At 49.6% G+C, this 26,113-nt stretch overlaps 8 protein-coding genes across 8 annotated transcripts; 6 read left to right on the top strand and 2 right to left on the bottom strand.

The window, feature by feature from the left end:
- Positions 1-270: 270 nt before the first annotated feature.
- Positions 271-1,833, top strand: BP5553_05712 (uncharacterized protein; the record flags this gene model as incomplete). The annotated part of the gene is made up of 1 exon (XM_032014335.1): positions 271-1,833. The coding sequence occupies one exon, from the start codon at positions 271-273 to the stop codon at positions 1,831-1,833; it is 1,563 nt and encodes a 520-aa protein (XP_031869016.1).
- Positions 1,834-2,523: 690 nt separating this feature from the next.
- On the top strand, positions 2,524-4,244 carry BP5553_05711 (Uncharacterized protein; the record flags this gene model as incomplete). Its single annotated transcript, XM_032014334.1, has 3 exons — positions 2,524-2,950; positions 3,015-3,851; positions 3,907-4,244. The coding sequence occupies 3 exons, from the start codon at positions 2,524-2,526 to the stop codon at positions 4,242-4,244; spliced, it is 1,602 nt and encodes a 533-aa protein (XP_031869015.1).
- A 639-nt stretch (positions 4,245-4,883) lies between these two features.
- On the top strand, positions 4,884-7,711 carry BP5553_05710 (Glycoside hydrolase; the record flags this gene model as incomplete). Its single annotated transcript, XM_032014333.1, has 13 exons — positions 4,884-5,125; positions 5,186-5,283; positions 5,344-5,417; positions 5,467-5,529; positions 5,579-5,630; positions 5,676-5,743; positions 5,795-5,951; positions 6,021-6,067; positions 6,118-6,194; positions 6,245-6,572; positions 6,619-6,648; positions 6,699-6,824; positions 6,914-7,711. 13 exons carry the CDS (start codon positions 4,884-4,886, stop codon positions 7,709-7,711), a joined length of 2,160 nt encoding a protein of 719 aa, XP_031869014.1.
- Positions 7,712-8,566: 855 nt separating this feature from the next.
- Positions 8,567-9,725, top strand: BP5553_05709 (Uncharacterized protein; the record flags this gene model as incomplete). The annotated part of the gene is made up of 4 exons (XM_032014332.1): positions 8,567-8,965; positions 9,030-9,326; positions 9,379-9,447; positions 9,498-9,725. The coding sequence occupies 4 exons, from the start codon at positions 8,567-8,569 to the stop codon at positions 9,723-9,725; spliced, it is 993 nt and encodes a 330-aa protein (XP_031869013.1).
- Positions 9,726-9,774: 49 nt separating this feature from the next.
- On the bottom strand, positions 9,775-12,325 carry BP5553_05708 (uncharacterized protein; the record flags this gene model as incomplete). The annotated part of the gene is made up of 6 exons (XM_032014331.1): positions 9,775-9,891; positions 9,988-10,169; positions 10,252-11,545; positions 11,742-11,773; positions 11,821-12,019; positions 12,074-12,325. The coding sequence occupies 6 exons, from the start codon at positions 12,323-12,325 to the stop codon at positions 9,775-9,777; spliced, it is 2,076 nt and encodes a 691-aa protein (XP_031869012.1).
- A 5,981-nt stretch (positions 12,326-18,306) lies between these two features.
- Positions 18,307-19,758, top strand: BP5553_05707 (NAD(P)-binding Rossmann-fold containing protein; the record flags this gene model as incomplete). Its single annotated transcript, XM_032014330.1, has 1 exon — positions 18,307-19,758. The coding sequence occupies one exon, from the start codon at positions 18,307-18,309 to the stop codon at positions 19,756-19,758; it is 1,452 nt and encodes a 483-aa protein (XP_031869011.1).
- A 700-nt stretch (positions 19,759-20,458) lies between these two features.
- On the bottom strand, positions 20,459-21,724 carry BP5553_05706 (Uncharacterized protein; the record flags this gene model as incomplete). Its single annotated transcript, XM_032014329.1, has 3 exons — positions 20,459-20,598; positions 20,655-21,449; positions 21,637-21,724. The coding sequence occupies 3 exons, from the start codon at positions 21,722-21,724 to the stop codon at positions 20,459-20,461; spliced, it is 1,023 nt and encodes a 340-aa protein (XP_031869010.1).
- A 693-nt stretch (positions 21,725-22,417) lies between these two features.
- BP5553_05705 (Uncharacterized protein) lies at positions 22,418-24,418 on the top strand (the record flags this gene model as incomplete). Its single annotated transcript, XM_032014328.1, has 3 exons — positions 22,418-22,571; positions 22,679-22,869; positions 23,003-24,418. The coding sequence occupies 3 exons, from the start codon at positions 22,418-22,420 to the stop codon at positions 24,416-24,418; spliced, it is 1,761 nt and encodes a 586-aa protein (XP_031869009.1).
- Between the last annotated feature and the right edge of the window lie 1,695 nt (positions 24,419-26,113).

The raw sequence follows: 26,113 nt of genomic DNA, 5'->3' as shown, positions 1-26,113 counted from the left end.
CTGCACCCAGGAATACAAGCTTTCCCGGCATGTATTGCAGATATGCTTATGTCGCATCCCTGCGTATGTGCCGGCGGCAATTTAGACTGCACGGCCTGGGCTGGCCTGCATTTATTTATTTTATCCCGACTGCCTCAACTTGGGATCACGCGATAATTGAGCCGGTGAAGGCATAATTACTCACACATATGGGGAGTGCTTGGGTGCTGTTTTTGGAGAGTTTATTTATGTTCTTCTCTATCCCGTAGATAATGTCTATAGATATCCAGGATGCGGTATCCAGGCGAATCCCCAGAGGATGACGAGAGTGCAGTGTCTCGCCATGCGTCATTAGGTCTATTAGCTGGCCTCCCAGATATTGAGAGCGGTGGTACCGTAGCTCTTAACAGGGCCAACGAGAGAGTGGGGAGTTGTTTTGGTCATCCCCAAAAGCCATCAAGAGCATGTGGTCGAGTGAGAGGCACAATATCAGCGATAGCAATTGCCACAGTGCCGAGTTTCGTTCGCCTGGGCGTCAAACGGAAACTGTATCCCACATCATACCTCGATGGACTCCGTGGTGTTGCAGCTTTCATCGTGTTCATCGATCATTTCACAACCAATTGGTTTGACCCGCTGCGTCGCGGATACGGTAGCACTGATGAAGACCATCACCTGGCGCAGCTCCCGTTCATTCGATTACTGTTTGCGGGCAGGGCATCGGTGGCAGTGTTTTTCGTCATATCAGGATTTGTCTTGAGCTACAGACCTATCAAGGAGATTCGTATGGAGAAGTTTGAGTCACTGCTCGACACACTTGCATCCTCGGTATTTCGACGGGGACTAAGACTCTATCTTCCCGTTGCAGCCGGGACATTTATCTCCATGCTCGCAGCTTATTGGGGGTGGTATCGAGCACTCCCGGAATCCTCTACAGATAGCCTGCCACCAGACCTGCCAACATTCTCGGAACACTTCTGGTATTGGCGGGACCACACCGTGGGCGTCTCTTGGCCTCTTCAGGATGTTATGCCAAATTCGCCTTACGCCCCCCCTTATAATGGTCATCTTTGGACAATCCCAATCGAGTTTTATGGCTCAATGGTTGTTTATGTGACGGTACTAGGGCTATCTCGTTGCCAGGCATGGATCCGACTTCTGCTCATAGGACTTGGCGCCCTTCTGACACTCCAATATGAGCGATGGGACATTTGTCTGTTCTTATCTGGCATACTGCTCGCTGAAACAAGTCTGATAAGTGTAAGCTCGGATGACTTCGCACTCGAATACTCCGAAAAAAGAACAGGTATATTTGGGATCCTAGGTTCGGCTTCGCTTGCATGTTGCAGATTCCTCCCAACGCTGAATTATCTGTTGCTCATCTTCTCGTTATACCTCCTCTCATACCCCGGCGAACCCTGGCCCGAGTACGAAACTCCGCCAGGGCCCTTTCACCACTACTTGGTATCTTGGACCCCGCCCCGATATATCGAGCTGTGGTTCGGCATTGAGCGATTTTGGACGACGATCGGCGGCGTAATCGTTGTGTTCACAATCTCCAAGTCGACGAATCTTCAGCGGCCGTTCACCACTCGGTTGGCGCAATATCTTGGGGATATATCGTACGCACTCTATATTGTGCATGGGCCGATTTTGTTCACGGCGGGAACGTGGTTTATGGATACCTATGGCCAAGCCACTGATAGCTGGCATTGGGGGGCAGCTTTTATCGCGGGAGGGATCATGAACACCGTTCTTTGTGTTTGGGCGGCAGATATATTCTGGAGAGCTGTGGATGCGAAAAGTGTTGGGCTTGCAAAGTGGTTTGCGGGGAAATGTTGGAGAACTTGTTGAATGAGGGTTTTAACCTCGCGTTGGACATGAGAACTAACTTCGCAATTGCAAAACACGACGCGTGATTATGACAAGGGACACTGAGCGGCGCTCCTTTTAGGAGATTGATTCAATTGTTGAGCCTTCCCACAAAATGGAATAAGTGTAAAGAAAATGTCTCACCTATCGTGGAATATCCTTAGAAGAGAATAGAATATTTGTGAATCTACTAAGATGAAGACTCATAATGGGCCATAGACAGTATCCGTTTGACCCAAGAGGAACAGGTTTGCAGGTCCTGCTATGCCGCTACTTGGGCGTTTACAACATGCCTTGGAATTTTAGCGGATACCAGCAGACTTCTGCTTAGATGCAGATGGAAAGAAATTTAGGACAGATAGCTTCTTCCAATACAACTACACGAGATGAGACAAGCTCAACCTGAGGAGTAGGGCCAACCGCCTCCTCTTCCAGTGCTCCCATGCCATCCAGGACGGCAACGATGTAACAATTGTCACTGATGGTCCAAGAACGGTTGACCATACCAAAGTTTGCGGCAGCTGATTAATATCAATATGGGTAAAAACCGATACCGTAAGTGTGAAGCAGCTGTAGTTGTTATAGTTAGAGTTGCAGTTAAGAATGGAGGGAAAATAGAGGTAAAGTGGACGGGATTTGTGGTTGATTTTCTGCCACCCACACCGCCCAGCGATGATGTATCCGCATCCACATACTCCTACTGCGCCCACATCGAATAACTTCGTGCTCGAGAATCAATTATCTCAGGAAATTCCAACAACAACTGTCCGACACTTCTTAGACCTATTTGATACAGACAAAATGGCCAAGTCGAAAGGGAAACGGAAGCACGAAGGATCACAAAATGATGTGACCACCAAAAGGCACAAAAATACTACAATCATCACCCCACCACCCGAAAAAACTTCCTCCCAGGTTAAAGACGAGCATAGGACGATCCAGGCCATAGGTCTGCACGAAGATGACCTCGAACTCGCGATTGATACACTTCATACTCTAGCGGGCAATCCAACTGTGATAAAGTCGAAGGCGTGCAAAGACCTGCGGACTGCAGTATATGAATTCCGCCAGGCATGCACAACTGGCTTCAATGCCGCAGGTTCGTTTCCATCAGATAGTGCGGAGAATATATTCTCCAGTCTTCAACTAACACAGCCATGAAGTCGATACGAATCTCACGGCGCGAATAAGCGGCGCTCTTGCGGATGGAGGATATACTGAAGCGCGGATCCTTCTGGCTGAGATGCGGATAAGAGGGCAGACACCGAAGCTGGGCGCGCTGTGTCGATGGGTACGGGATCTCGACGTTGTCAGCGGCTTAGCAGAGCAAATCGGGGGCAGCTCCAAGAGGACATCGCGCGAGGAGAGTTTACTAGTTGTGCTCGATTCAATTCTTAGAGTTGCGGGACCAATTGATTACACTGAGGTTGGAACAACGGTCACAGGGCCAATTGCCCCTAGGAAGGCATGGGACCTGAGGAACGGTTCTACGAGGCAACAAGTATATGCAAATGTGCTGGATGGCACGATTCCAGCTTTACTAGCAGGAAATGCCCAGCTCCAATTTCGAACCATCGACACCACTCCGGGCTTGCAACGAAAACCTCCAAATTTACATCCCGCCATCCTCCATGCTTCGAAAGACGATGCTATAGCCCTCTCCAGTGCAGCACCGAAAACAACTCACCACAAACACCCCGTCGTTCCGAACCTACACTTACTGAAAGATGTATTGGCACCCGAAGAATGCACGCAAATAATTGCTGCAGCAGAGGCGATAGGGTTTACGCCCGATGCCCCAATTCGCGGTGAGGGTGAAGAGAGCAGTATCCTGGCACATAATTTCTACTGGATTGTGGATACCGCGTTCTGCACAAAACTCTGGCAAAGGGTTGAACCTTTCGTCCCCGAGAAAATGGGGAGCAAGAGAGTCCGAGGACTAAATCGAAGATTCAGGGTGTACAGATATGTCCCTGGGGCTGAGTATCGTGCCCATATTGGTGAGTTTCAAATCAAGTTCTTTGCATTCGTTTGTACCTAATCTGCCCCATATAGATGGTGCTTGGCCTCCCTCCTCAATATCCCCTAACGATACCTATATCTACGACGACTCTCCTCCCAACGCGAAACAATCTTCTCTATTTACCTTCCTTATTTATCTAAATGACGAATTTGAATCCGGAGAAACCACTTTCTTCCTGCCCAGCGCGCGGGAGGGGGTGATGAATGCATATCCCGTCAAGCCCATTCAAGGAAGTGTGGCTATGTTCCCTCATGGTGAGACCGAGGGTAGTCTACTACATGAAGGCACCGGCGTTGGTCGAGGAGCTACTCCGTCAGCCAAGTACGTTATACGTACCGATGTGCTCTACGATGTTGATCCAGAGCAATGAAATACCGCAGTCATTTTGCTTAAAGCATGCCGCAAGGTCGGCATAGCATCTCTGACCCTGTCAATACAAAATATAAACCAAGTATCAACTTACTGAATGTCCAAGTTGAAATTCATTCTCCGGCGGCAGGTTCGGGCCGCAGCTTGTCTAAATGTCTTGTGTTATTTATCCTAAACCCAACTCGCTAATCGATTATTACATTTCCACCTTCAATCGTCGCCCAATCAATCTATCTCAAACCTCCGCGGGTAATGCCACGGTAGCTAGGTATCGCTCATATACTCCGTTATGTTGGGGACCCATCCACGGAATGACTTTGTAGCCGCAAGACCTATGTATCCCGTCATTGCGATAGATTTCCACGATCTGGTGACCAGTCACGTCAATATCCTCAGGACGACTTGATTTTCATTGGATCCATCCCCAATGCCTCGACTAGAGGACCCGCCTTGCGTCTTAGGCACAGTGATGCAAGCTGCTCAAGCCCTTGGATCCGATTCCAGGCAGATCGGTATCTTCTATGATTCCCTGCGTGTTAACACATTTACAAATATGGTATTTTCCTTATAATACGCCGCATTCTCTGTTTGATAATTCTCAACCGTTTCCTACTCTCAATCCACCATTTTGACATTCAATATGCAGATCTCTGCATTTTCGTTCTTGCTGGCATTGGCCACGCCCGTTTTTGGCGCGGCTGGAGATGGGGACTGGGCTGCTGCATATACAAAGGCTAAGGCAGCGCTGGGGAAGTTGTCAAATCAGGATAAGGTGAACATGGTGACTGGCTCAGGATGGCAGAAGGGGCCTTGTGTCGGAAACACTGTCGCGATCAATTCGATCAATTACCCCGCATTGTGTCTCCAGGATGGTCCCTTAGGGTAGGTCTTGACAAATTGCCACTCGATGTGCGAGTTTTGTTCCTATTCTAATTTTGGTAGTATACGGTATGCACAGCAGGTTACTGCGTTTCCGGCTGGAATCACAACAGGATCAACTTGGGATCCTTCGTTGATGTATGCTCGCGGCTACGCGATTGGTATGTTCTAGTATATAGCCCTGGAGCATCTAATTTTCTGATTTTCCGATTTCGGGACAGGCGAGGAAGCAAAGGGATTAGGCGTACATGTCCAACTCGGCCCCGTTGCTGGGCCATTGGGAAAGATCCCTACGGTAAAAACAACACAATTAGATGGGGCGAATGTCGCTGAATACTTGACAGGGAGGCCGAAACTGGGAAGGCTTTGCGGCTGATCCTTACTTGTCGGGAATAGCTATGGCCGAGGTGCGGAATCCCACTAAATATGCCAACACAGCTGACACATTTGTAACAGACTGTCGAAGGCATGCAAGCCGCTGGTGTTCAAGCATGTGCAAAACATTACAGTTTGTACCCCCAGTTGAATCGCGGCGGACTCTGACTCTTTGCAGTTGGCAATGAGCAAGAGCTGCACCGCGGCACACAGAGCGCGAACATCGACGATAGAACGAACCATGAGGTTGGTGATTGAAAGCCTGATCATTTGTAACAGGAGTTCTAATAAAAACAGCTCTACTTGTGGCCTTTTGCAGACGCGGTCAAAGCGAATGTGACCTCTGTCATGTGCTCATACAATAAATTCAATACTACGTGGGTTTGCGAGAACAAGCAGCTACTTACTAATATCCTGAAAGATGAGCTTGACTTCCAGGGATATGTTGTTAGTGGTATGCTTGCGCTGATATCTTCTGTTCTATATATGCAAAATGGATGTCTTGCTGACCCTGCTTTTTAAGATTGGGCTGGACAGCATTCCACAGCTGGGAGTGCAAATGCGGGCCTGGTGAGAGGAAGTGCATGGCCTGAAAATGAGTGATGCTGACATACTACGAGGATATGACAATGCCGGGTGACAATTTCGGCGACAACAAGTTTCTATGGGGATCTGCTCTGCTGCAGGCAATTCAAACGTAAGCTGCGCCTGCTCTCGTACCAATTCGACAAGCTAACACCAAGGAAGATCCGAAGTACCGCAATCTCGTCTAGATGACATGGTGACCCGAATTCTAGCGTCATGGTATTTTGTAGGCCAAGATAAAGGATATCCCAGCGTTCAAGGCTGGACATCCTGGAACGGAGGCATAGGTGGCCCAAATGTCCAGGGGGATCATAAGAATGTTGCCAGAGCCATTGCCCGCGATGGGATTGTGCTCTTGAAGAATGATGACAACGCACTCCCGCTCAAAAAGCCCGCAAGCCTCGCCATTATCGGTGATGATGCGATTGTGAATCCAAAGGGAGCTAATTCATGTGAGGATCGAGGCTGTGATAGCGGAACTCTAGCTATGGTTTGTGGCTTCTGATACCGTATGGTGATGTGCTAATTTTATACAGGGTTGGGGCTCCGGAACAGCTGATTTTCCTGTAAGAATGCACTTATTCCATGCTTCTACGCCATAGACTGATCGATACAGTACCTTATTGCGCCCTTGGATGCGATCAAGGCCCAAGCATCAAAGGACGGAACGACAATAACCACGTCCACTACTGATGACCCATCGCAAGGTGCTTCTGCTGCAGCGGCAGCGGCAACCGCCATCGTACTTATTAATTCGGATGCCGGAGAAGAGTATATCACGGCAAGTCGGGCCTCTATTTCTCTTTCCGATTATTATCTAACAAGTCCCAGGTTGAAGGAGCAGCTGGGGATCGGCTCAACCTCGATCCATGGCACAATGGCAATGACCTTGTCAAGGCTGTTGCAAACGTCAACAAGAAGACCATTGTTGTCGTCCATAGCGCCGGTCCCTTAATCCTCGAGCCAATACTCAGTCTCCCCAATGTCGTAGCAGTTGTCTGGGCCGGGATACCAGGCCAAGAAACAGGAAATGGCCTTGCCGATATCCTCTACGGTTCCACTTCCCCCAGCGGCAAACTCCCGTACACGATCGCGAAAGCCCCGTCCGACTACGGGGTGTCAATCGCAAGTGGCGATGATAACTATTCTGAAGGCTTATACATCGACTACCGCCACTTCGATAAGAATTCCATCAGCCCCCGCTACGAGTTTGGGTTCGGATTATCATACACCACCTTTTCGTATTCATCACTCACCTCAACCCCGATCTCAACATCCCCTGGCAGCACGACCAAAGCCCCTGGCGGTATCTCCAATCTGTACGACACAGTCGCGACCGTCACCGCGACAATAACGAACAATGGCACGGTAGCCGGCGCGGAGGTAGCGCAGCTATACATCGGTCTTCCTTCCTCGGCACCAGCTACACCTGTTAGACAGCTTAGGGGTTTTAACAAGATCAGCCTTCAACCGGCGGCATCGGCAACTGTTAAGTTCACCTTAAGGAGGAAGGACCTGAGTTATTGGGATTCGGGGAGTCAGAAGTGGGTTTTGCCCACTGGGACATTCAATGTTTTTGTTGGGGCGAGTTCAAGAGATTTGAGGTTGACGGGAACGTTGACTGCATAGGACGAGGAGAGCTAGTAGTTTTGAGAGTGTTGTGGTAGGTCGTGGAAAGTGAATGGTGGGCATCGGTACATGCAGCTTAAAGATATGTGGTGTTCTATACTTAATGAACCTACCCGCCCAAACCTAGATTACCTATGCTAAGATTCCTTTAATCCCGTACCAGTGAGGTTGTCGTCCAGTACCCCCTGACTGACGACGTGATGCCACTTATTCTTCACGTCGTTAACTTTATGTTACTGCGAATCTAGACGGTCTGATCATATGTAGCACAGCCGAATGAAAGTTTTGGTTGCTTCTGGCACAGCTTGTTAGCAATACCTAGCCGTACTTATTCGGCCACGAATCGACCACGAATCGGCCCCGAGGCAGTGCCACTGGGATTTAACTGCGATATGCAACAAAATTTATCCAATTACTGAAGGCAGTTAGTTAGCCTCTGAAATCGGAGATGCACGTGAGATAACGGAATATCTAACACGGCTGTAGGAAAAATGATAATCCGCGACTTCGGATTTATATCTGGGCTCGAGCCCGGTGGCCTTTAATTGGCCAGGAGCTTGGTGGAAGAGCTTCCAAAGTCCGAATCTTTCCCCAGAAAGGAGTTTGTGTAGGGGTCATACTACCAGAAAGGCGGCGATGAGTATTGAAGCGGAGATAATAACCCTACGGAAGGAGAGGGAAATTGATGGAGTTATATGTTCTATATAAACCGGCGACATCTCTCTAATTCTCTACTCATTCATATTCACATTCAAGCACAAAATCCATTCCAGTTCCTCCCAACTGTTATGATCAACGGAGCCAAATTATAACTTGAAACTCATCGTTCTATCAGAAAAATCCAGGTCATCGATAATGGCTCCCATATCTAGATGTTCCGCTATATTTCCGCCGGCCCCAAGGTTCACGGACAACGACCTGCCTTCCCTCGCCGGGAAAGTCTATATCGTGACCGGAGGAGCTTCGGGAGTCGGGTACGAGCTGTCAAAGATCCTATATTCCGCGGGAGGGACCGTCTATATCGCAGCTCGATCTGCGGAGCGATGCAAAGGGGCGATTGAGAGAGTTCAGAGTGACACCCGCTCACTTCCGCGAAGCAAGGGAGGGAAGTTGGAGAGTATGGTTGTTGATCTGTCGGATCTGAAGACGGTAAAATATGCCGCGGAGGAGTTTTTGAAGAAGGAGACTAGGCTGGACGTTTTGGTGCACAATGCGGCTGTGATGACGCCACCAGCTGGGAGTAAAGACAGCTTGGTACGTTCAGATTTGCCGGAATGGTGTTGTTCGGGCCGAAAGCTGATTAGAACTTCAATGCTAGGGACATGATCTTGAGATTGGCACGAACTGTTTGGCGCCGTATCTGTTGACTCTCCTACTTGAGCCGGTACTCATCAACACCGCTGGTGCTCCAGGGACACCTCCATCGAGCGTTCGAATTGTCTGGGTTACCTCGTTGCTCCAGGAAGGTACGCCGGCCGGCGGGGTAAATTTCGACGAAAACGGCACACCAGTTGTGCTGAAGTTCATGGATAACTATATGCAGAGCAAAGCTGGGTGTGCTTGGTTTGCCGATAAATTTGCTCATCGGTTGGGTGCAAAGGGCATATTGAGTGTTGTGAGCATTTAGAATCATGTAGCGAATTGGCCCAGACTAACAGCAGATACAGAGCCTGCATCCAGGTTTGATGCGCACGGAATTGCAACGACACTGGCCGCTCCCATTGAGGCTGCTCATGGTAATACTCCGCGATTGCACTCTAAGTCATATGCTGATAATATTGTGCAGGGCCTCATCTTCAAGCCTCCAGTATACGGAGCATATTCCGAACTTTATGCTAGCTTCTCTCCAGAAGTCAAGTCAAATCACAACGGTGGACATCTCATGGCGTGGGGACGGGTCGCGGATCTGCCGGCTGACCTTGCCAAGGGCCTCAAGAGCAAGAACGAAGGCGGGAGCGGAAATGCCGAGAAGTTCTTTGGTTATTGCGACCGGGAGATAAAAGCTTTCGTATAACGCGTTGTCCACGTTTCCGTGGCGTATTTGTAACAACAGAACACAGTATCTAATTATTTCCGAGCACATCATAATCAAAATCTCCAAATGATAGGTCGTCCAGGTTGGAAGTTGGCCAGGATTGATCTGAACCGGACTTTGGGAAGATACTAGTATCAAAGTTTTCCTAGACAGTTTTAGTATATACTCTAAGACACAAAACCGGGAGTAAGGCTGTCATATAATGGGCAAGAACGAATGAACTCCCTTGGATGTGACCTACCCAATCAAGATTGTCCGGGAAATCAATCAATAGCTCAAAAGGCTCGGTAGGAACTGCCATGGAATCGTCTTCGTATTGTGGCCCCAAGCCTGATGATGGTGTTGTTCTGTTGGATACATTGGCCTGCGATACTTCGGAGGCGAGAGTACTCGGGGGAGGTAGATCATGGGATTGTAATAAATCTAAATTCCGTCAGTGTCAATACTGGTAGGCTGTCGCATAAAAATGGGCTGCTCTTTGTACAGAATCCGAACTACAACATACCATCCAAAGACAAACCTGAGATTAGGTTTGCTCTACCAGCCCCGTTCACAGATGCGCCATGATAGCCAGGCTGACGTTGCAGTGCGGCGTCAACCTTTCTCAACATGGACTTGAGCAAGGATGACGCTTTCCGAGCATCGGCAGCATTGACACCCATTTCAGTCCATATTTTGTACGATTTGCCCAGAGCTATGATCATCTCCCGGTCTTCCTGATGATTCGAATCCGAGATATTCGACGTATTTAACCCTTCCTTGGCTGACTGTATGACCTTCATACACACAATCATGGCTGCCAAAAGGAAGTCATGCATCGAAATGGTCGATAAAAACCATCGGTCATGAGCAAGAGGTCCTCCGGGGCGAGCTGCTTCGTAACTCATTGACTGCCCCTTCAACAACTCCAGCGACGCATCCAAAGCGGTATTTTTCGAATACAAGTATTCCGAATTTTTCCCCACCTTCGTGACATACTTTCGATGCAGCATACAGCGACTTTTGTGAAATAACAGAAATAAACTAAACTGTTTAATAACATGCCCAGGTGAATCGGTAATGGAAAATCCCGACGAGCTGACCCGGAAGAAGGTTGGAACTTTCTCATATGCCTCCCGAAGAAGGCCATCCAATGTAAGCACTTCTTCATAATATGGAAGCGCTAGATTATTTGCTAGGGTCGCAACCTTGCCACACTCGTGACCCAATCTGCTTTTGCAAATAAGATATGTTGTTGGCGTGAGTTCGGATTCAGGACGCGAAGGCGGTAGTTTAACCGAGTCCTCACGAAAATCCTCGTCTCTCAGATTCCGAGGATATCTGGTATCACTTGCAATGGCTTCAACCATGCCTGGAAGGCCGAGGAGGAAGCTGGAAAGTAGGTCGATCTGAGCTAGATGATGCCAGAGTCGCCGCCGAAATTCTGCTTGAAAGGGTGTGATATTTCCGCCGACATTGGCGGAGTCCCTGTGAAGACCCATCCGCAAGGAAAGCCGAACGACGTTCCCTACCAGAAGATATAAATGAACCTGATCATCAGCGCTCAGGATAAATTCCCCTTCCATGAATAGCAGGAGTGTTTCGATAGTATAGGGCCCAGGCTTGGTATAGTTGGACAGGATAAGAGCTTGAATGCAGCAATTTCTATAAAGGCGAACCGTTTCCAGTGGTGTGCTGGAACTGTCTGGCTGCCTCCCTCCTGGATGTAGGGATGCTATTGTAGCCATGCTCATCAGGGCAAACAGTAATCCAAGCCAGTTTACTTGAGCTTCTGCAGGGCTTTCCCAGAAGGATATATACTACCAGGGAATCAGCATAATCGTAGCAACCAGAAGTTTGGACCTATTTCTTATAAAAGTTATGGCCGATAAAAGCTTTTGGTAGGTATCAAATAGGACAAATATGGCGCGCGAAAACGCCTCATCATTAAATGCATACTAGGGATAGGAATACATATCACGGTAATATGCACGAAGAGAACTTGGCCAAACCTACCATTTTCTGGAACGTTGGTTTATGAAGGATTGCTGTTACAAGATCAGCATCATCCATGGCAGGAAGGGAGGAAACTCACGTAGGGAAGGACTGTTCGAGTTGAAATACTGGGAGATCAGACGATCGACAACGAATTTCTCAGGGAGCGCGGCCAAAAGATCGTTCTTAGAGGAAGTTGGTTGTGAGTTGAAGGTAAGGCTCGCATACGGGGTAATATTTTCGGTTTCATCAGTGTCTTCGGTATCCATGCCCTCAAAATAATCTTTTACTTCCTCGATCTGGAGAATATTAGTGATGTGGCTACGGAAGTCACGAGCGTGGCAGCGTCTCACATTTTCAAGGATGGCGGCCCAATGCGTAGCACCAACGTATGTTGCCTCCTTTGATCCAACAAGGACTTGACCTGACTGGTGGGGCGACTGGACGTTGTCACTTAATCTCCTATTACTTTGGGACTCGATTTCTATGGAGGTGTTGGAGGTGTCGGCTACGCCCATGGGAGAAGAAGTGAGTTGTTGGTTCGGACTCTGGGCAGACATAACATCCTTGACCAAACTCTCGAGATGTCTCAATCGATTCTGCATACTGATGGGTGGTTGGCGACGAGGAGCTGGAGCTGGAAAAGTACATGACAGATCCCGGCCCTTCTTTAAGCACTGCCCACATGGTTGTTTCCGATCGCACTTCAATTTGGCATGGCGGCATTGCGCGCAACTCAGTTGCATTCGGTTCCTTTTTACCGGAAGTTGGGGCAGGCTTTGATGCGATTCGCTGTCCATTATGCCGTCTAGTGTTGATTTTAATGTTGACGATGATAGAACGTCGGACGTTGAGGCTGATCGAGAGTAGATTTGAGAGTGTAAGATGGATCACGTGATTTACCCTCATATCCCGAGTCGAGTGGGCTGTAACATTAGTATAGATAACTATAAGGTTTGGGGATGGAAATTAGTCTGATATTTGAGATGGGGATTAAACTGGGAGGATTCCGAGCTCAAGTATAAGGCCAAGTATGGCGCATTCTTGGGCGAATTTGCTGTAATACTAACCTAGCTAGCGTAAATACCTCAACTCTAGTGAGATATTCATGAACTTGAATACCTCAATTCTAGTGAGATATGTACCTGAAACCTTCCGGATTCTGTCTGCTATAGCCATCAACCTCGTCTAGTCTCTATATATGTCTTTGGCCCTCTTGATTTCCTTCTGTAAGTCTCTTGAGGCAACACGCTTGAGCTTCTATTTACCTGATATAATCCCGAAATTTGTTTCAAGGTCCTCCGCCAGAGCAGTGTCTCGTGCCTCATCTTTCAATCTCTTGGCTATTTTCGTAGTGATCTTCTGTATCATCTTGCTATAGCCATCACCTTCAACTTCCTTGCCCTGCAGTTCAACGAAGCGGGCCTCGGGGGGTTCTGCGGATGGCTTCCACAATTGTAAGTTGTTAGGGTCGATTATGTTCGGGGTAAACCAATGATTCATCACTTCTTGCGGCAGCCCTGACATGAGTTGTAACTGAAGACCTTCGACAGCTAGGATAACTCTAGGTATATCGCAGAAATCGTTGTAAAGCTGCTTCTTTAGGTTGTCAAATCAACCTTTCTTGATGAGTATCGATAAGTTAGAGTGGACGATTTTGTTTCTGGTCGCATAGAGATCCACGATTGCAAGTATGTCGTCTATTTTAAAGCCTACGGATATAAATCTGATATAAATCTGATATCATGTGAATATCTTACTAAAATTGAGGTATTCAAGCTATATAAATATCTCACTAGAATTGAGGTATTCAAGTTCTATGAATATAGATACTAGACGGCTATGGCAGACAGAATCCGGAAGGTTTCAGATACATATATTGAAACCTATGAGGTGCTGGAGCGAGCTCCTTATGTTGTCCATGAACCTCTGTTAGATTAGGTATTAGATAGAGAAGTAGTGGGATGAGGGTTAAAGCATGAAAATCGTACTGGCTGGTGTTGCAAGCTTTCTCCTGGCTGTTTAAACCGCACTAAGCATTCCATTTCGTACTTAGCTGCTCTCGCATTTTAGATTTAATCCATCTCCATCGAGTGTCAATTTGACAAGACTTACCTAAAGACCATCCTGGAGACACAATGCGGGGTAATTGATCGAATTGATCGCGACGGTGTTTCCATGTGAGACGGATCACGTGATTGGCAATCGTATCCGGAGCTCTAGTCGAGTGCGCTGTAACATTAGTAGTAGAGATAACTATAAGGTTTTGTGATGGGAATTAGCCTGATATTTGAGATGGGGATTAAACTGGGAGGATTCCGAGTCCAAGTACGAGGCCAAGACCAAGGCTTCGCTATGTATAGAACGCGAGTAACGAGTATAGACGTTTCGATAACTATTTTGAATCGTCCAAGACTAAACGTCTATTAGAAACGGGAACTTGAAAATTAGGCCTCGCAAACCAACCATTAACCCAATACCAAGGATTCTTACATCAAGCAATCTATTTAGCAAAATAATAAATATGACCTCACTTACAGCAGTCACTCAGCAAAAGGCTGACCGCATGCCTATCAACATCAGTCTACGTTGACCATGTGGCCATTTTCCGCGGCTTTTCGAGATTCTCAATTGCTGGTTGACATAGCTCAATGTTCCTGGATGGATCCATTTGCCGGTCCTGAAGGGACTGATGAACATGAGGATAAAAATTTCGTCATCGTGGAGCTAAGAGAAGAACGAGCTGGGAAAGGGTAGTTGGCTTCAATGTCCCAAAGCCTAGCTCGCCTACAGCAGTGATGGTACTGCGTGAGGAGAAAAGGAACAGTCAACTTCGGGAGTGCAATACAGATGAAAATTGTGGAGTCACGATAGGAAACACATACTCGACAGGATTCGCCTTATAGTGTGCGCTTGCAAGAGACCATATAGAAATCAAGCCAGACATGGAAAGTTGGCCACGTAGGCGCGATATGATGGAGATTGTAACAAGTTATTGAATACAGGGAGTTGCGCTTGCGAACCTACGAATGATATTTCGTTTGTATTCAATACTGAAGCGGAAAAGCAGTGAGAGGCACCTTGACTACTGAATCACCGTCACCGACTTTTGCTTTTTGATCCCTGATTAACGGCAGGCAGACACTATTACGTGACGTGCCGGTAATAAGGTGTGAGTGACCGTGTAATGAATGGGCCAGAACTGCGAAATTGGGTGGGGGGACGATCTATACAACGCTCTCTGTTCCCAAAATCCAAACGTTCGGTTCCATCTCAGAAATGGCCGTCTGTTTAGGTATTGAGTTCGGCCACATACTTGTTACCTAGCCCAGGGGCAGCACTGTTTACCTACCTATATCTATAGGACTTTGTCTGTCGCTCCTGTCCCGGTTGCCCCCGCCCGGGACCCCAGTTTCAACTTTACACCTGTGGCGTGAAAGTCGGGTCTAAGTGCTTTGTATGCACGAGAGCAACGGGTGCTTGATAACCCCGGATTTCTGTGACTGATGGGTTGCATCGGTCCTGCACAACCCATCACCTATGCCGTCATGCTATTGTGTTGTCGTGGGGCAACTCGCTTTCCAGTAATAATAATAGTAGTAGCACTCAAGTGTAGCCCACGTGCTTGTCCTTCAATGGGCTGGTCGGGAGAGCGTACACAGTACTTGGTACCGGATCGAGTACTGCCCCAGCTGGTGGGCTGTCTGCAACTAACTCGATGGCATCCAGCCGTGACGAGTTGCGTCACTAAATCTAAATAATTGCCCATCCGTCCCCAGCAGCGCGCGATTGAGGCATTTTCACCTGGGACGGCGGAGATGCATCCGTCCATATGGCGATAGGAAGAGAGCGAAACCCGTTACGTAACGTGCGACCAACGTTCCATGATTCTGGTGGTTGACTGGCGGTTCGCTACGAAGCCTGGCTGAAGTCTGAGTTGGAGGTGACGATGCGGTGTGCTGTGTGCTCTGAAGTAGCAGTTGATAGATTGATGCGTTGTTTGTGCAAGCAGTAAAGGAGCGATTGAGTAGCAGTGGGTGTGATAGTGGCAGTACTACTGTAGTGATAGTGAGTGACAGCGATCATAGCATCGGGGCATCACAAGGGAGAAGAGATGAGAGACGAGAGATCTGCAGCCTCAGGCAGGATATTAAGTCCTCGGGCAGTTCTCGGGAAGTGCTCGTGACCTTGTTGCCTTGATGCCTGACAATGTTGAATATGACAGTAATCGACCCACGAAGGACGAAATACAAAGTACTTTGCATACTGTATCAGTCGCTATTCTCTCTCTATTAATAATATAATATGCCGCGCCTCTCTTGTGACAAGACTCGCAATGCAAACGCAGCAGTCGGTGATCGAGGATTCATTCGTCTGCAGTAATCAAGTCTCAACCCCCCCGGCGCAGAGATTTTTCAGCCGGTCCCGCAACGACGACGCCATTCCCAGACTCGTTTTCCTTACACAATCGCTCCGATGGCCTGCGAATGGACGTGATTGACGACACCTTGGTTGGATTTATTATTAATTAGGCCGTGGGTCCTGTCGCCTGCCCCGCCCTCTAGAGTCCAGAGTTCCTTCGCAAAAGACCCGCCCACCGCGCTGCACTTGGCGCGGCGCCCAGGCAGAGCCAATTGATATTGATCATATTATTGTTGATGTCCTCGTGGTTCACGATTATTCACGATGCACGATGCCATGGCAAAATGAGGAGTAAGTAGGTACATAGGATCATACCTAGGTAACGAAGTTGAGGCGCGGAACAAGTCGTACCTAGGTAGTTCGGAGTCGGTCAGGCACACGACGCCTCAGCCCAACCGTCACCCATCTACCTTGGGGTTAGTATAGTGGTAAAGTGGTGTTGTTAATAGTCTGTCGTGTAAGTTGATTTCGATAGTATAGTTGGCAACCGCCAACCCGTGAATGTTACGGTACTCAAGTATCCGAGTGCTGGAGTAGGGTGCTATTGATGTCTTGCTTGCTGTTCCATAGGGCTGCTGAGTTGACGGCCAGGGCTTGTCATCTCCTGCCTCTGGACAACACAATGACAATGACTGAGAATGGCAATGGCAATGGCAACGGGAAGCAGCACATATCCAACAGGTAAACGATAATAATTCACACGTATGTTTCCGTTCTGCCCTGGGCTTGGGCGCAAAGGCAGTAAGTAGTACTTCGTCGTTGGCACTTAGCCGTGGTCGTCGTCTTTCTCTATGAATATCGCGTCACTCGCTCGCGCTGGCTGATGTGCTGGAGCTGGAGCCGAAGCTGATTATTGATTCTGGAGCTCCTCCCCTCGCCCTCACAGTCTCACAATCTCACTACCGTAACTCGCAGACTCGCCGACTCGCTCTGGGCTCTGGCGGTGCTCTAGGCTGGACGGTCTTACGTAATGTTTTCCTTGTCGCCAAAAGCCGACTTTATCCTTTCAAGTCAATTACTCTTTTATACTACGTACTCCGTTCAGGACAAGAATACCGACTGACTTTCTCTCTTCTATCTTCTCTCTTCTGTCTATCTCTCTTCTCTTTGCTCCCATCTCGAGGCTCTCATTCTATTACGGCGCCCTTAGCCTCACTGCTCAAGCGGAAACCCACGGCCCCAGCTCCACCTCCAGGCCCAACCGATCACAGTGCCATAGACATCGTTGAAGCTGTTACATAACGGCTCCCCCATCCTCATCCTCATTCTCGTCCTCATCCCTACGAAGCATCCCTATCCCTATCCCGGTATCCCTACCCTCGGCCGCGCATCGCACCACAACCGCAACCACAACCCAATAATAATCCAAAGCTACTTCGTACTACTTTGCTCCGTACAGTACAGCACCACGGAAAACCGCAAACTCTTCCCGCAAATCGAGTCAAATCAAGCCCAAACTGGTCCCAACCACAGTAGAACCAGGCCAAACCAAACCCGCTCGCCACTAATTCAGATTCATATATCACATATCAGATAACGCTCCTCACAGAGCACGCATCGCCCTCGACCCCTCACCTCGCAGCGCTTAACCCCTCCATCCTCACCACCGTCACCACCAACCACCAAATATCCAACTCAACACCTAACTGCCAACTCCCCTTTTCCGACGACGTCTCTGCAGCTATCTCTGCACGTGACCGTCCCACCTTGCCTCCACCCGCCTCAAGGTGTTCTGCTTTCTTGGAACTTTGCTTAAAGACACTTCTACCCACGGCCAGAAAGCCCGTAGGGTTTGGATCCTGGCTGCTATCGTCGTGGTCGTTATCGGCCGTTTTGGTGGCCTAGCCTCTTCTGCCTTGCGATTCCCTTGAGATATAACCTATATCGGGATCTGGGAATCGCATACTTCCGAGACTTGGACCAATTTCCCCTGTTGTCTATCCTACATCCCCCCCCTTTGTTACCTGCTATTACGAATCTCGGCTCGCTCAGCACGCTGATGCTCGGCCGCGGTGACGATAGCGCAAAAAGAGGAAGCTGGACGGCGGACTGAGTCTGAGACTGAGACGAACACAAATAGTTGGTCTCTGGCAAGAAAACTAGATTGAAACAAGACGGCCGCCCAACCACGCCTGGAAACCGATTGTCATTCACACGTCCATCTATGCCCTCCGCAGCCCCCACCACCACTCTGACTGTCAGGTCTCATCGTCAGCCGGTGCCCGTCCAAGTACCAGCTCCTGAATCAGCTCCACCACGCAAGCTTAAGCACCCGCCTTGCACCTCCTACCCAGACTCTGAAGGAAATTCCCTGTACAGTTTGGGCTTCCACCCCATCCGCTATCAAAACCATACCCTTCCAGCCTACGACACGCGCCCCGCCAAACGATCGATGCCCACCCCTCACCAAACCATTGTCGTCGTCAACTCCTCTGGCCGGCAAGCTGCATCGTTTATACGTGTCGCCGTCGCCGTGGGATATCGGGTTCGGGCACAGTTGCGGAGTCTAGATGGCATAGTCGCCTCGGAAATCTCGTCCCTGCCAAATGTGACCGTTGTGGTTGGAGATCTCTTTCATAAACCCAACTCCCCCACGTCTCCAAATGGCAATCCAAAGAAGGGTGTGAATCATGAACTTATCGCCGACCTCTTCCGTGGCGCGCATCTGGCATTTATCAATACTACGTACTGGGGTGATGAGGTGGCGATTGGCTGCGCTGTGGCGGACGCCGCCGTCAGAGCCAACATCAAACACCTGGTGTATTCGTCCATGCCAGACCATTCTCAGCTCACCCCGCCATCAGCCCCCCAGCCATGGCCGTCACTCCCCCTCTGGAGTTCCAAAGCTGCCATTTCAGCCTATATCAAGTCTATCCCCACATTAGCATCCAGGACCACCTTTCTCTATACTGGAATATATAATAATAATTTCACTTCTCTCCCCTACCCAATTTTCTGCACGGAATTGCAGCCTGACGGTAGCTTCGTATGGGAAGCCCCCTTCCACCCCCACGTCAAGCTCCCCTGGCTGGACGCAGAACACGATGTCGGCCCGGCCGTCCTCCAAATATTCAAAGATGGAGCCGACAAATGGGCAGGACAGACGATCCCACTGGCATATGAAATGCTATCCCCAACCGAGGCATGCCAAGCATTTTCGCGGGGCATTGGTGGCAGAAAAGTCTCGTACCGGCGACGGACGACGATCGAGGTGCGAGTGAAGATTCCTACTGGTTATCGAGAACAGCTTCTGGCGCTGGAGGAGATGTATAAATTGGGCGAGGAGGATCCAAACCTGCAGCCGCCCTACTTTGGCACCAACGCACTGGACGAACGGTGCGTAGAGCAGTCGCTGGGGTTGTGGGAGGGACCCAGGGGCTTGGAAGAGTATGCGAGGGAGGTATTCCCGCTGGAGGAGGCGGCAAATGGGCTAACGTGGATGAATGATACCACGGACGGCGAACAGACCGGCGACGAAATGGATGCCGCGGATGCAGAAGAGGAGGGTAGTGATTACGGGTTGGAAATGGCCGGTGGGATGGCTGGGGCGAGTTCGGGGACAGGGACTGGTGGCGAGAATACCCCTGCGAGGAGGGAAGAGAGTTGGTTAGCCTGAGGAATGAGATGGGGATGGCCATTATTAATGATCTGTCAAGCCAGGTATGTAATGGCCGGGAATGATAGAGCTATATACCCACGTAATATACCGTGGGAGAAAGCCTGGTCGCCCAAAGAAAGATAAGCGATATCAATGCCCAACCATACACTATTTCAGAAGACCCTCCGGTGGTGAAAGAGCCCCGAGAGGAGTCCTTGCTAGAAAGCGTAAGATCAACTCCGAAAACAAAAAAGATGAATAGGTGAAAAAGAATGGGGCCGTTCTTTAGGCGTTTACTTGATGGTATACTTATTTTATACTAATGCACTGCTTGAGTCGAGGCCCTTTGTCCTTGAGTGGTAACTAGCTGCTGGCCATAGGGAGGGACATGATCGTCTTTGCCCTAATTATCTGTGGAACGCTCAACATCGTAAGTTAAAAAAATTCCATGTTACCGGACGTGGACTAGATAAATCGGATATCAGAAACGTGAATCGCAGCAGTAAAGCAAAATATACTTCGGAAGGGAAAGCAAAATAACTTTTATTCTAACGATTGTAGCCTCAGGGTATTCATCCACCGTCACACATCTTCATCCCCTTATTCAATAGCACATCTGCGCAATCACCGAAAGATCCTCTTGTGAGCGCCCGCACAGGCCAGCATTATACCTTTCGTATTTATAACGATTCGCAGCATGCCGCTCCTAGTCCATTATTTACGAGGACTTTTGTTTCTTCTTTGGCGGCTCATCCTCACTGTCGGATGAGGGCTGGACCTCGCCAAGCAAGTCGCCGAGATCCTCATCGCCAGACTCAAAGTCCAAGTCCGAAAGGGCATCTTGTTCTTGTGCTTGTGCTGCCCAATTCCATTAGCTCGTGCACCCCAAAATCAAGGAGGCCGCGGGGACTCACTGAAATACTTGATAGCGCCAGGCCACAAATCCTCCGAAAACGCAATGGCGAGATCATCTCCATCAGGGAAGATCTCCAACTCCATGTAGAGCTCCTCTTCCTCGTCTTCCTGATCCCCCTCCTCAATCTGGGCCTCCTCAGGAGGCGACGAATCCTTCTTCCCCTTCCTCTCCTTGTCCAGCTTCTTGGCCTCAGCACTCTCCTCCGCGCCAACCCTCGGCCCAATAAATCCAAACCACGCGAAGAACGACAGGCCACCCATTCCCGTGCCCTCGATCTTCTTCCTCAACGCTTCATGCTCAGGCAATAATTTCTTCGACGTTTTTCCAGAGGTGGATCCATTAGATGGGTTGGCTTTGGATTTCAATTCCGCCTCCCAAGCCGAACAAACCATATCCAGCAACCCCCCCGTGAGATCTTTATCGGCTGATTTCCAATGTATGCGCACCGGCTCACTGACCAAGCCGGTCCATCCATCTTTCGACTGCCGATACCAGAATTTCTTCTCCAGTACGGAATCGGAAAAACCGTCGTTGGGAGAGAACTCGAAGCGGATGCTTACGGAGCGGGGATCGCCTGCATCGCTTTTGCTGGGTGATGCGGGATCGATCTCGAAGTGGGAGACGGAGACGGAGGTTAGAGACGAGAGAAGTAGCGCGGAGTCGGAGGGTTGGATGTACTGATCGATGTCTGGCGGGGCTTGCTCCAGGACTAGAGGCCAGAAGTTGGGGATCTTTGAGACGGTTGCGGTGCGCTTTACGTAGAGGGGGGCTGATAAGGCGACTTGTTGACGGACTGTGAAGAGGAAATTGAATTGAATTAGCAATTGCAGATAATGGAGAAGAGGTTGTCAGCGGCATGTTATGCTGCATGGATTGGGCCGGATCACGCTCTGATTATGATGTAGCGAATAGTAGACTTGGTAGAGGATCTGATATTATCGCATCTCATCTCCATAGATTCGATCGAAGAGAATACGTACTGATTTCCGTCTCAACATCCTCGAACTCGCGCTCGAGATCAGCGAGATCCTCATAGGTGACGGATGTTCCTTCTAAAGCTGCAGCCATTGTAGCGGTGGTGGAGTGGGGATAGCTAAGCAGAGGCTCGAGCTTGAAGGAGTGAGATCAGACTTTTGGATTTAAATATTTTGCTTTGCCTTCGCCCTGGGGAGCTTCGGAGCTTGGGCCAGGTGGAGCTGGAGCTGAGCTAACTTGAATTGGTGAATGGGCGGCGATTGAAAAAGAGGCCTGATATTGCGATTGTCACCTTGCGATTTTGGGGGCGGTGAACTAGCCTACTCGTACAGCAACTAGCCCCCGAAGCTTCTTTCTACTCCGTGCTATTAAGAAGCCCCCAGCCCCCCCTATCAATGCTGTTTCTGCTTTGTGGAACATTGCAATTACAGAGTACGTAGTGCGAAGTCACCGGGGATTGTCCCGTCTTTTTAACTTCCCCTGCTGAATGTATTGATAGCCTTGATACGTTCCGAGGACTCCCCACTGGCGAATAGAGCACTACGACTACTCACATATAGCTAGACTGTGACGCCGATTCGAGAACCATCACCATTCCTATTCGACCTTTGCAGCCTTACTACCTGCGCGGCAGCATATATTCGCAAGCAGCATTGGCTTGATTTCGTCTCTGTTTAGCTGACTTCCGGTTGCGTGAGGTTCTTCTCGTCCCCCTTGCTCCGGCCTTCCCGCGCCACACCACATCACAACCTAACTCAAGACAACTGAACGCAACGCAGCGCCAAGATGCCTGCACAATACCCAGAATCGCGCGTTCTTATTATCATGACCGGTGGGACAATTTGCATGAAATCGTCTCCGGAGGGGTTAATTCCTGCCCGGGGCTTCTTGGAAGAGGGGATGGCGCCCAGGCCATCTTTCAACGATGATTCCAAACCTGGTATGTAGTAACAAATTTCATGGTATAATATCGAGAGGACCGAACGGGAGGTTTATACAACAAGTTTAATCATCCCCCATTTGCTTCAAGTCTGTCAATTTGACGAGGATACCCCGAAATATGTGGGCAAAGCTCCAGCAACCCCCAGCCAGGTGGTCACGGGGTAGTTGTGTGGTGTAGTTCATCAAGTATATTATGGCTGTCCGTTCAAAACTCATTGAGAGTAACCGAATTTGGTAGTGCAGAGTTGTGCCTTTCAATCCTCCTTATTCCAGCTCAAGGCTATGGAATGTACAGGGTGTGAATTTGTTATATGCGTTTCCAGCTGATTGGGAATTGATCTGATCAAAAGTCCGATTTCATCTACCACGAGCCCCCCATCTTTTCTGATTTCAAGTACGGCGGCATTGAATTATTGCTGACGGTAAGAGTATATTCCAGATCCCCTTCCTGTAATGCTTGATGCCTCCACTAAGGCGTATCTCCCCAGTCTCCGAACCCCACCAAGCACCTACTCACGGCATGTCCGCTATACACTCTACGAGTTCCCGGTTCTCCTTGATTCATCCTCTATCTCATCGGCCGGATGGTCACAGATCGCAGCGGCAATCCAAAATAATTACTCCCTCTTTGACGGCTTCGTGATTCTTCACGGCACCGACAGTTTAGCATACACCAGCTCCGCTCTATCCTTCATGTTCTCCCACCTTGGAAAACCAATCATTCTCACCGGCTCTCAAGCATCAATCTTCGCGCTTCAATCCGACGCCGTGGACAACCTCCTTGGTTCGCTCATCATAGCTGGCACATTCATGATCTCGGAAGTATGCCTCTTCTTCCATCACAACCTCTACCGTGGCAACCGAACCACCAAAGTCTCCGCTTCGTCGTTTGGCGCTTTCGCCTCGCCGAACTGTGAACCCCTCGCCAAGGTCACCGCCATGGGTGTTGAGGTCAACTGGCATCTGATCCGTCGCCCCAAGAGTATTGAGCGATTCGATGTCCTCCGCAACCTGGACACCGCTCACGTAGCCTGCCTGCGGATCTTCCCTGGCATTAAGCCCGAAATGATCGACGCGGTTCTTCGAGTCCCCGGCCTCCGAGGGCTCATCCTGGAGACCTTTGGTGCGGGTAATGCTCCTAGCGGCGAAGATGGCAGCCTCACATCGATCATCGAAGCAGCCGTTGCACGAGGCATTGTGATTGTCAACGTGAGCCAGTGCCAGTCCGGCTCTGTGTCCCCGTTATATGCGCCTGCAACTGCACTTGGGAAGGCCGGTGTCGTGTTCGGACACGATCTGACAACAGAGGCCGCACTAACTAAACTCTCCTTCTTGCTTGCGCTCCCAGAGATGACGTATGAGGATATAATCTCTCAAATGATTTGCAGCATCCGCGGGGAGATGACGGAAATGTCGACCACGCAGTTCTCGCACCCATCCTCCGACGTCCCCCAAGTCACCGACCGCCAACAAGCATTCACGGCCCTCGGATATGCTATCGCGAACGGCGAGCTCGAGACGGTAGATCATATGCTGACAGGCGACCAACTCGGCCTTCTTGAAGCAAAGGACTACGCTGACAATACCGCCGTGCACCTTGCCGCTGTCGGCCCAAATCCGATGGTATTGAGAGCGCTGTTGCATAGAGGTGCCAGTGTGCATACGAGGAATCGAGCGAGTAACACCCCTTTGTTCTTAGCGAGGCAGGCTGGCAACGAGGAAGCCGTCAGGCTATTAATGGAGGTGGGCGCGCATTTGCATGTTGAAGAGATCGAGAAGGGCATTGGAACTGAGAAGAACGGTAATGGGAAGAGGTTGACGAAAGACGATGCTATGAAGCCTTGAGCGACCGATTTGTGCAGGCATGGGCCTGCTGCCTCCACTTTGCGCTACACCCATGGAGAGTCGATGATGAGAGCATCGGAAGGAGCAGGCACAGAAAGAGAGCGTGAGTAGAAACGGATATGCGCAGTGTTCTTGGGCGTTTCAGCCCGTTCACTGACTCTGATCCAATATGTCGAGGCGATAGATAACCCGAGAAAACCAGAGGAGGCAAATGCGAATGGGAAACGTGAGATATAAAAGCGTAGAGTTCGTAAAGTGAATCATTGTTAAAGAGCTATAAGGGGCCAGATACAAAATACTTAATACAACCAAATAGACATCATGTAACCTCTGCTGCATTTATAACCCACATCTCAGGACTACCGCAATCTGATGAATATAGTGCCAATATGTAGCCGTCGGCCTAGACTACGTAATGAAGAATTCCCACAACTTAAAAGGGTCATATCGGCCAGACAATTCGTTTCCGAGAATGACAAGAGATGAGAAGACCCGGAAGATACCTATCCAACCATACCACAGCGTTACCGTTGTCAAAGTGCAACGAGATAGCATGACGTGACATGCTGTTCCCTATTATGGCTCTAGTAGGAAGTGGGACAGTCTCCTGAACTCACAGCTTTCCTCCCTTCTCGTTTTTCCTATGCCGTTTTTCCTATGCCGTAACAAATCATATGTTCTCCAGGATCCGATTCATCGAAAGGCCCACTGCATTGTTCCGCCATCTACGAGGGCGGGATGGATATATTGGGAAATCCACCAGGACGAACTCTACCAATTATAACGCCTGTGAGGTCGGGGATATTGAGTATGTCCAGGCCAACCATGCGTTAAACCGGAAAGCTGACTAACAGCACCACTACTCCTGCGGGGCCCAGGTTTATTACTCCCACCGTCGCAGGCGAAAAGGAATCAAGGAACGATACACCTGTCTCCTCAATTCACTGCCGCACCATGTGTACACTATGACGAGTGCCGGTACTAGTACAAGCACCGCACTGGGGATCTGGGGAACTGGAGACTTGGTGGACGGGGACTGGCTGCGGCTTATCGACGCCCAAGTTCCCAACAGCCGAGAGACCAAGTACGAGGAAGGGAATCCATGTTATGGCGTTGATGGCGGCCCTTGTGATGCGCAAACCCCGAAGGACCTTCCTCCTTTGGATCTGTGGAAGCGCATGGAGGCTTTCGAGATCAGCATAAGCCGCCGTGGATGAGACGAGATAAGTCGCAAGGCGGAGTATATTTCTCGAGTGGTCCACGATGGAGGCATTGGGGTTTGGCGGGTTCCTCGTATGCGGCGGCATACCCGAGTAATTTGGAGGTCTGGCAGGGCCACGGTTCGGGGGCTAATATAGCGCTGGATGGACGGGCTCAACGGGCGGCCAAGACAAGAAAAAGGAAGTTCGGAAATGGGTTGAGATGATGCTGCGGGGCGTCGAATATCTACATCATCTCTGGCGGCTGCAAACGTCCGAATCGTGATTCGTGACACTCGGGTATGTATCGGGCCATGAAGATCGCATGCAACGTTTCGGATTGCGAAAACCTTACTTCGTACATGTACCTAAGGTAGGTAGGTAGGTAGGTAGGTATCTGCGTACGAAGTACTCGAGTAGTACTGTAAGTACGTCCTATGCTAGGGCTCGATTAGCTTCAGATCTACACCGGCCTTTGCCTCATGGATTTCCCCGT

The sequence above is a fragment of the Venustampulla echinocandica genome (assembly GCF_003357145.1).
Source record: "Venustampulla echinocandica strain BP 5553 chromosome Unknown scaffold_3, whole genome shotgun sequence".
Taxonomy (NCBI): Eukaryota; Fungi; Ascomycota; class Leotiomycetes; order Helotiales; family Pleuroascaceae; genus Venustampulla; species Venustampulla echinocandica.
This window is presented reverse-complemented; position numbering and strand designations above follow the sequence as displayed.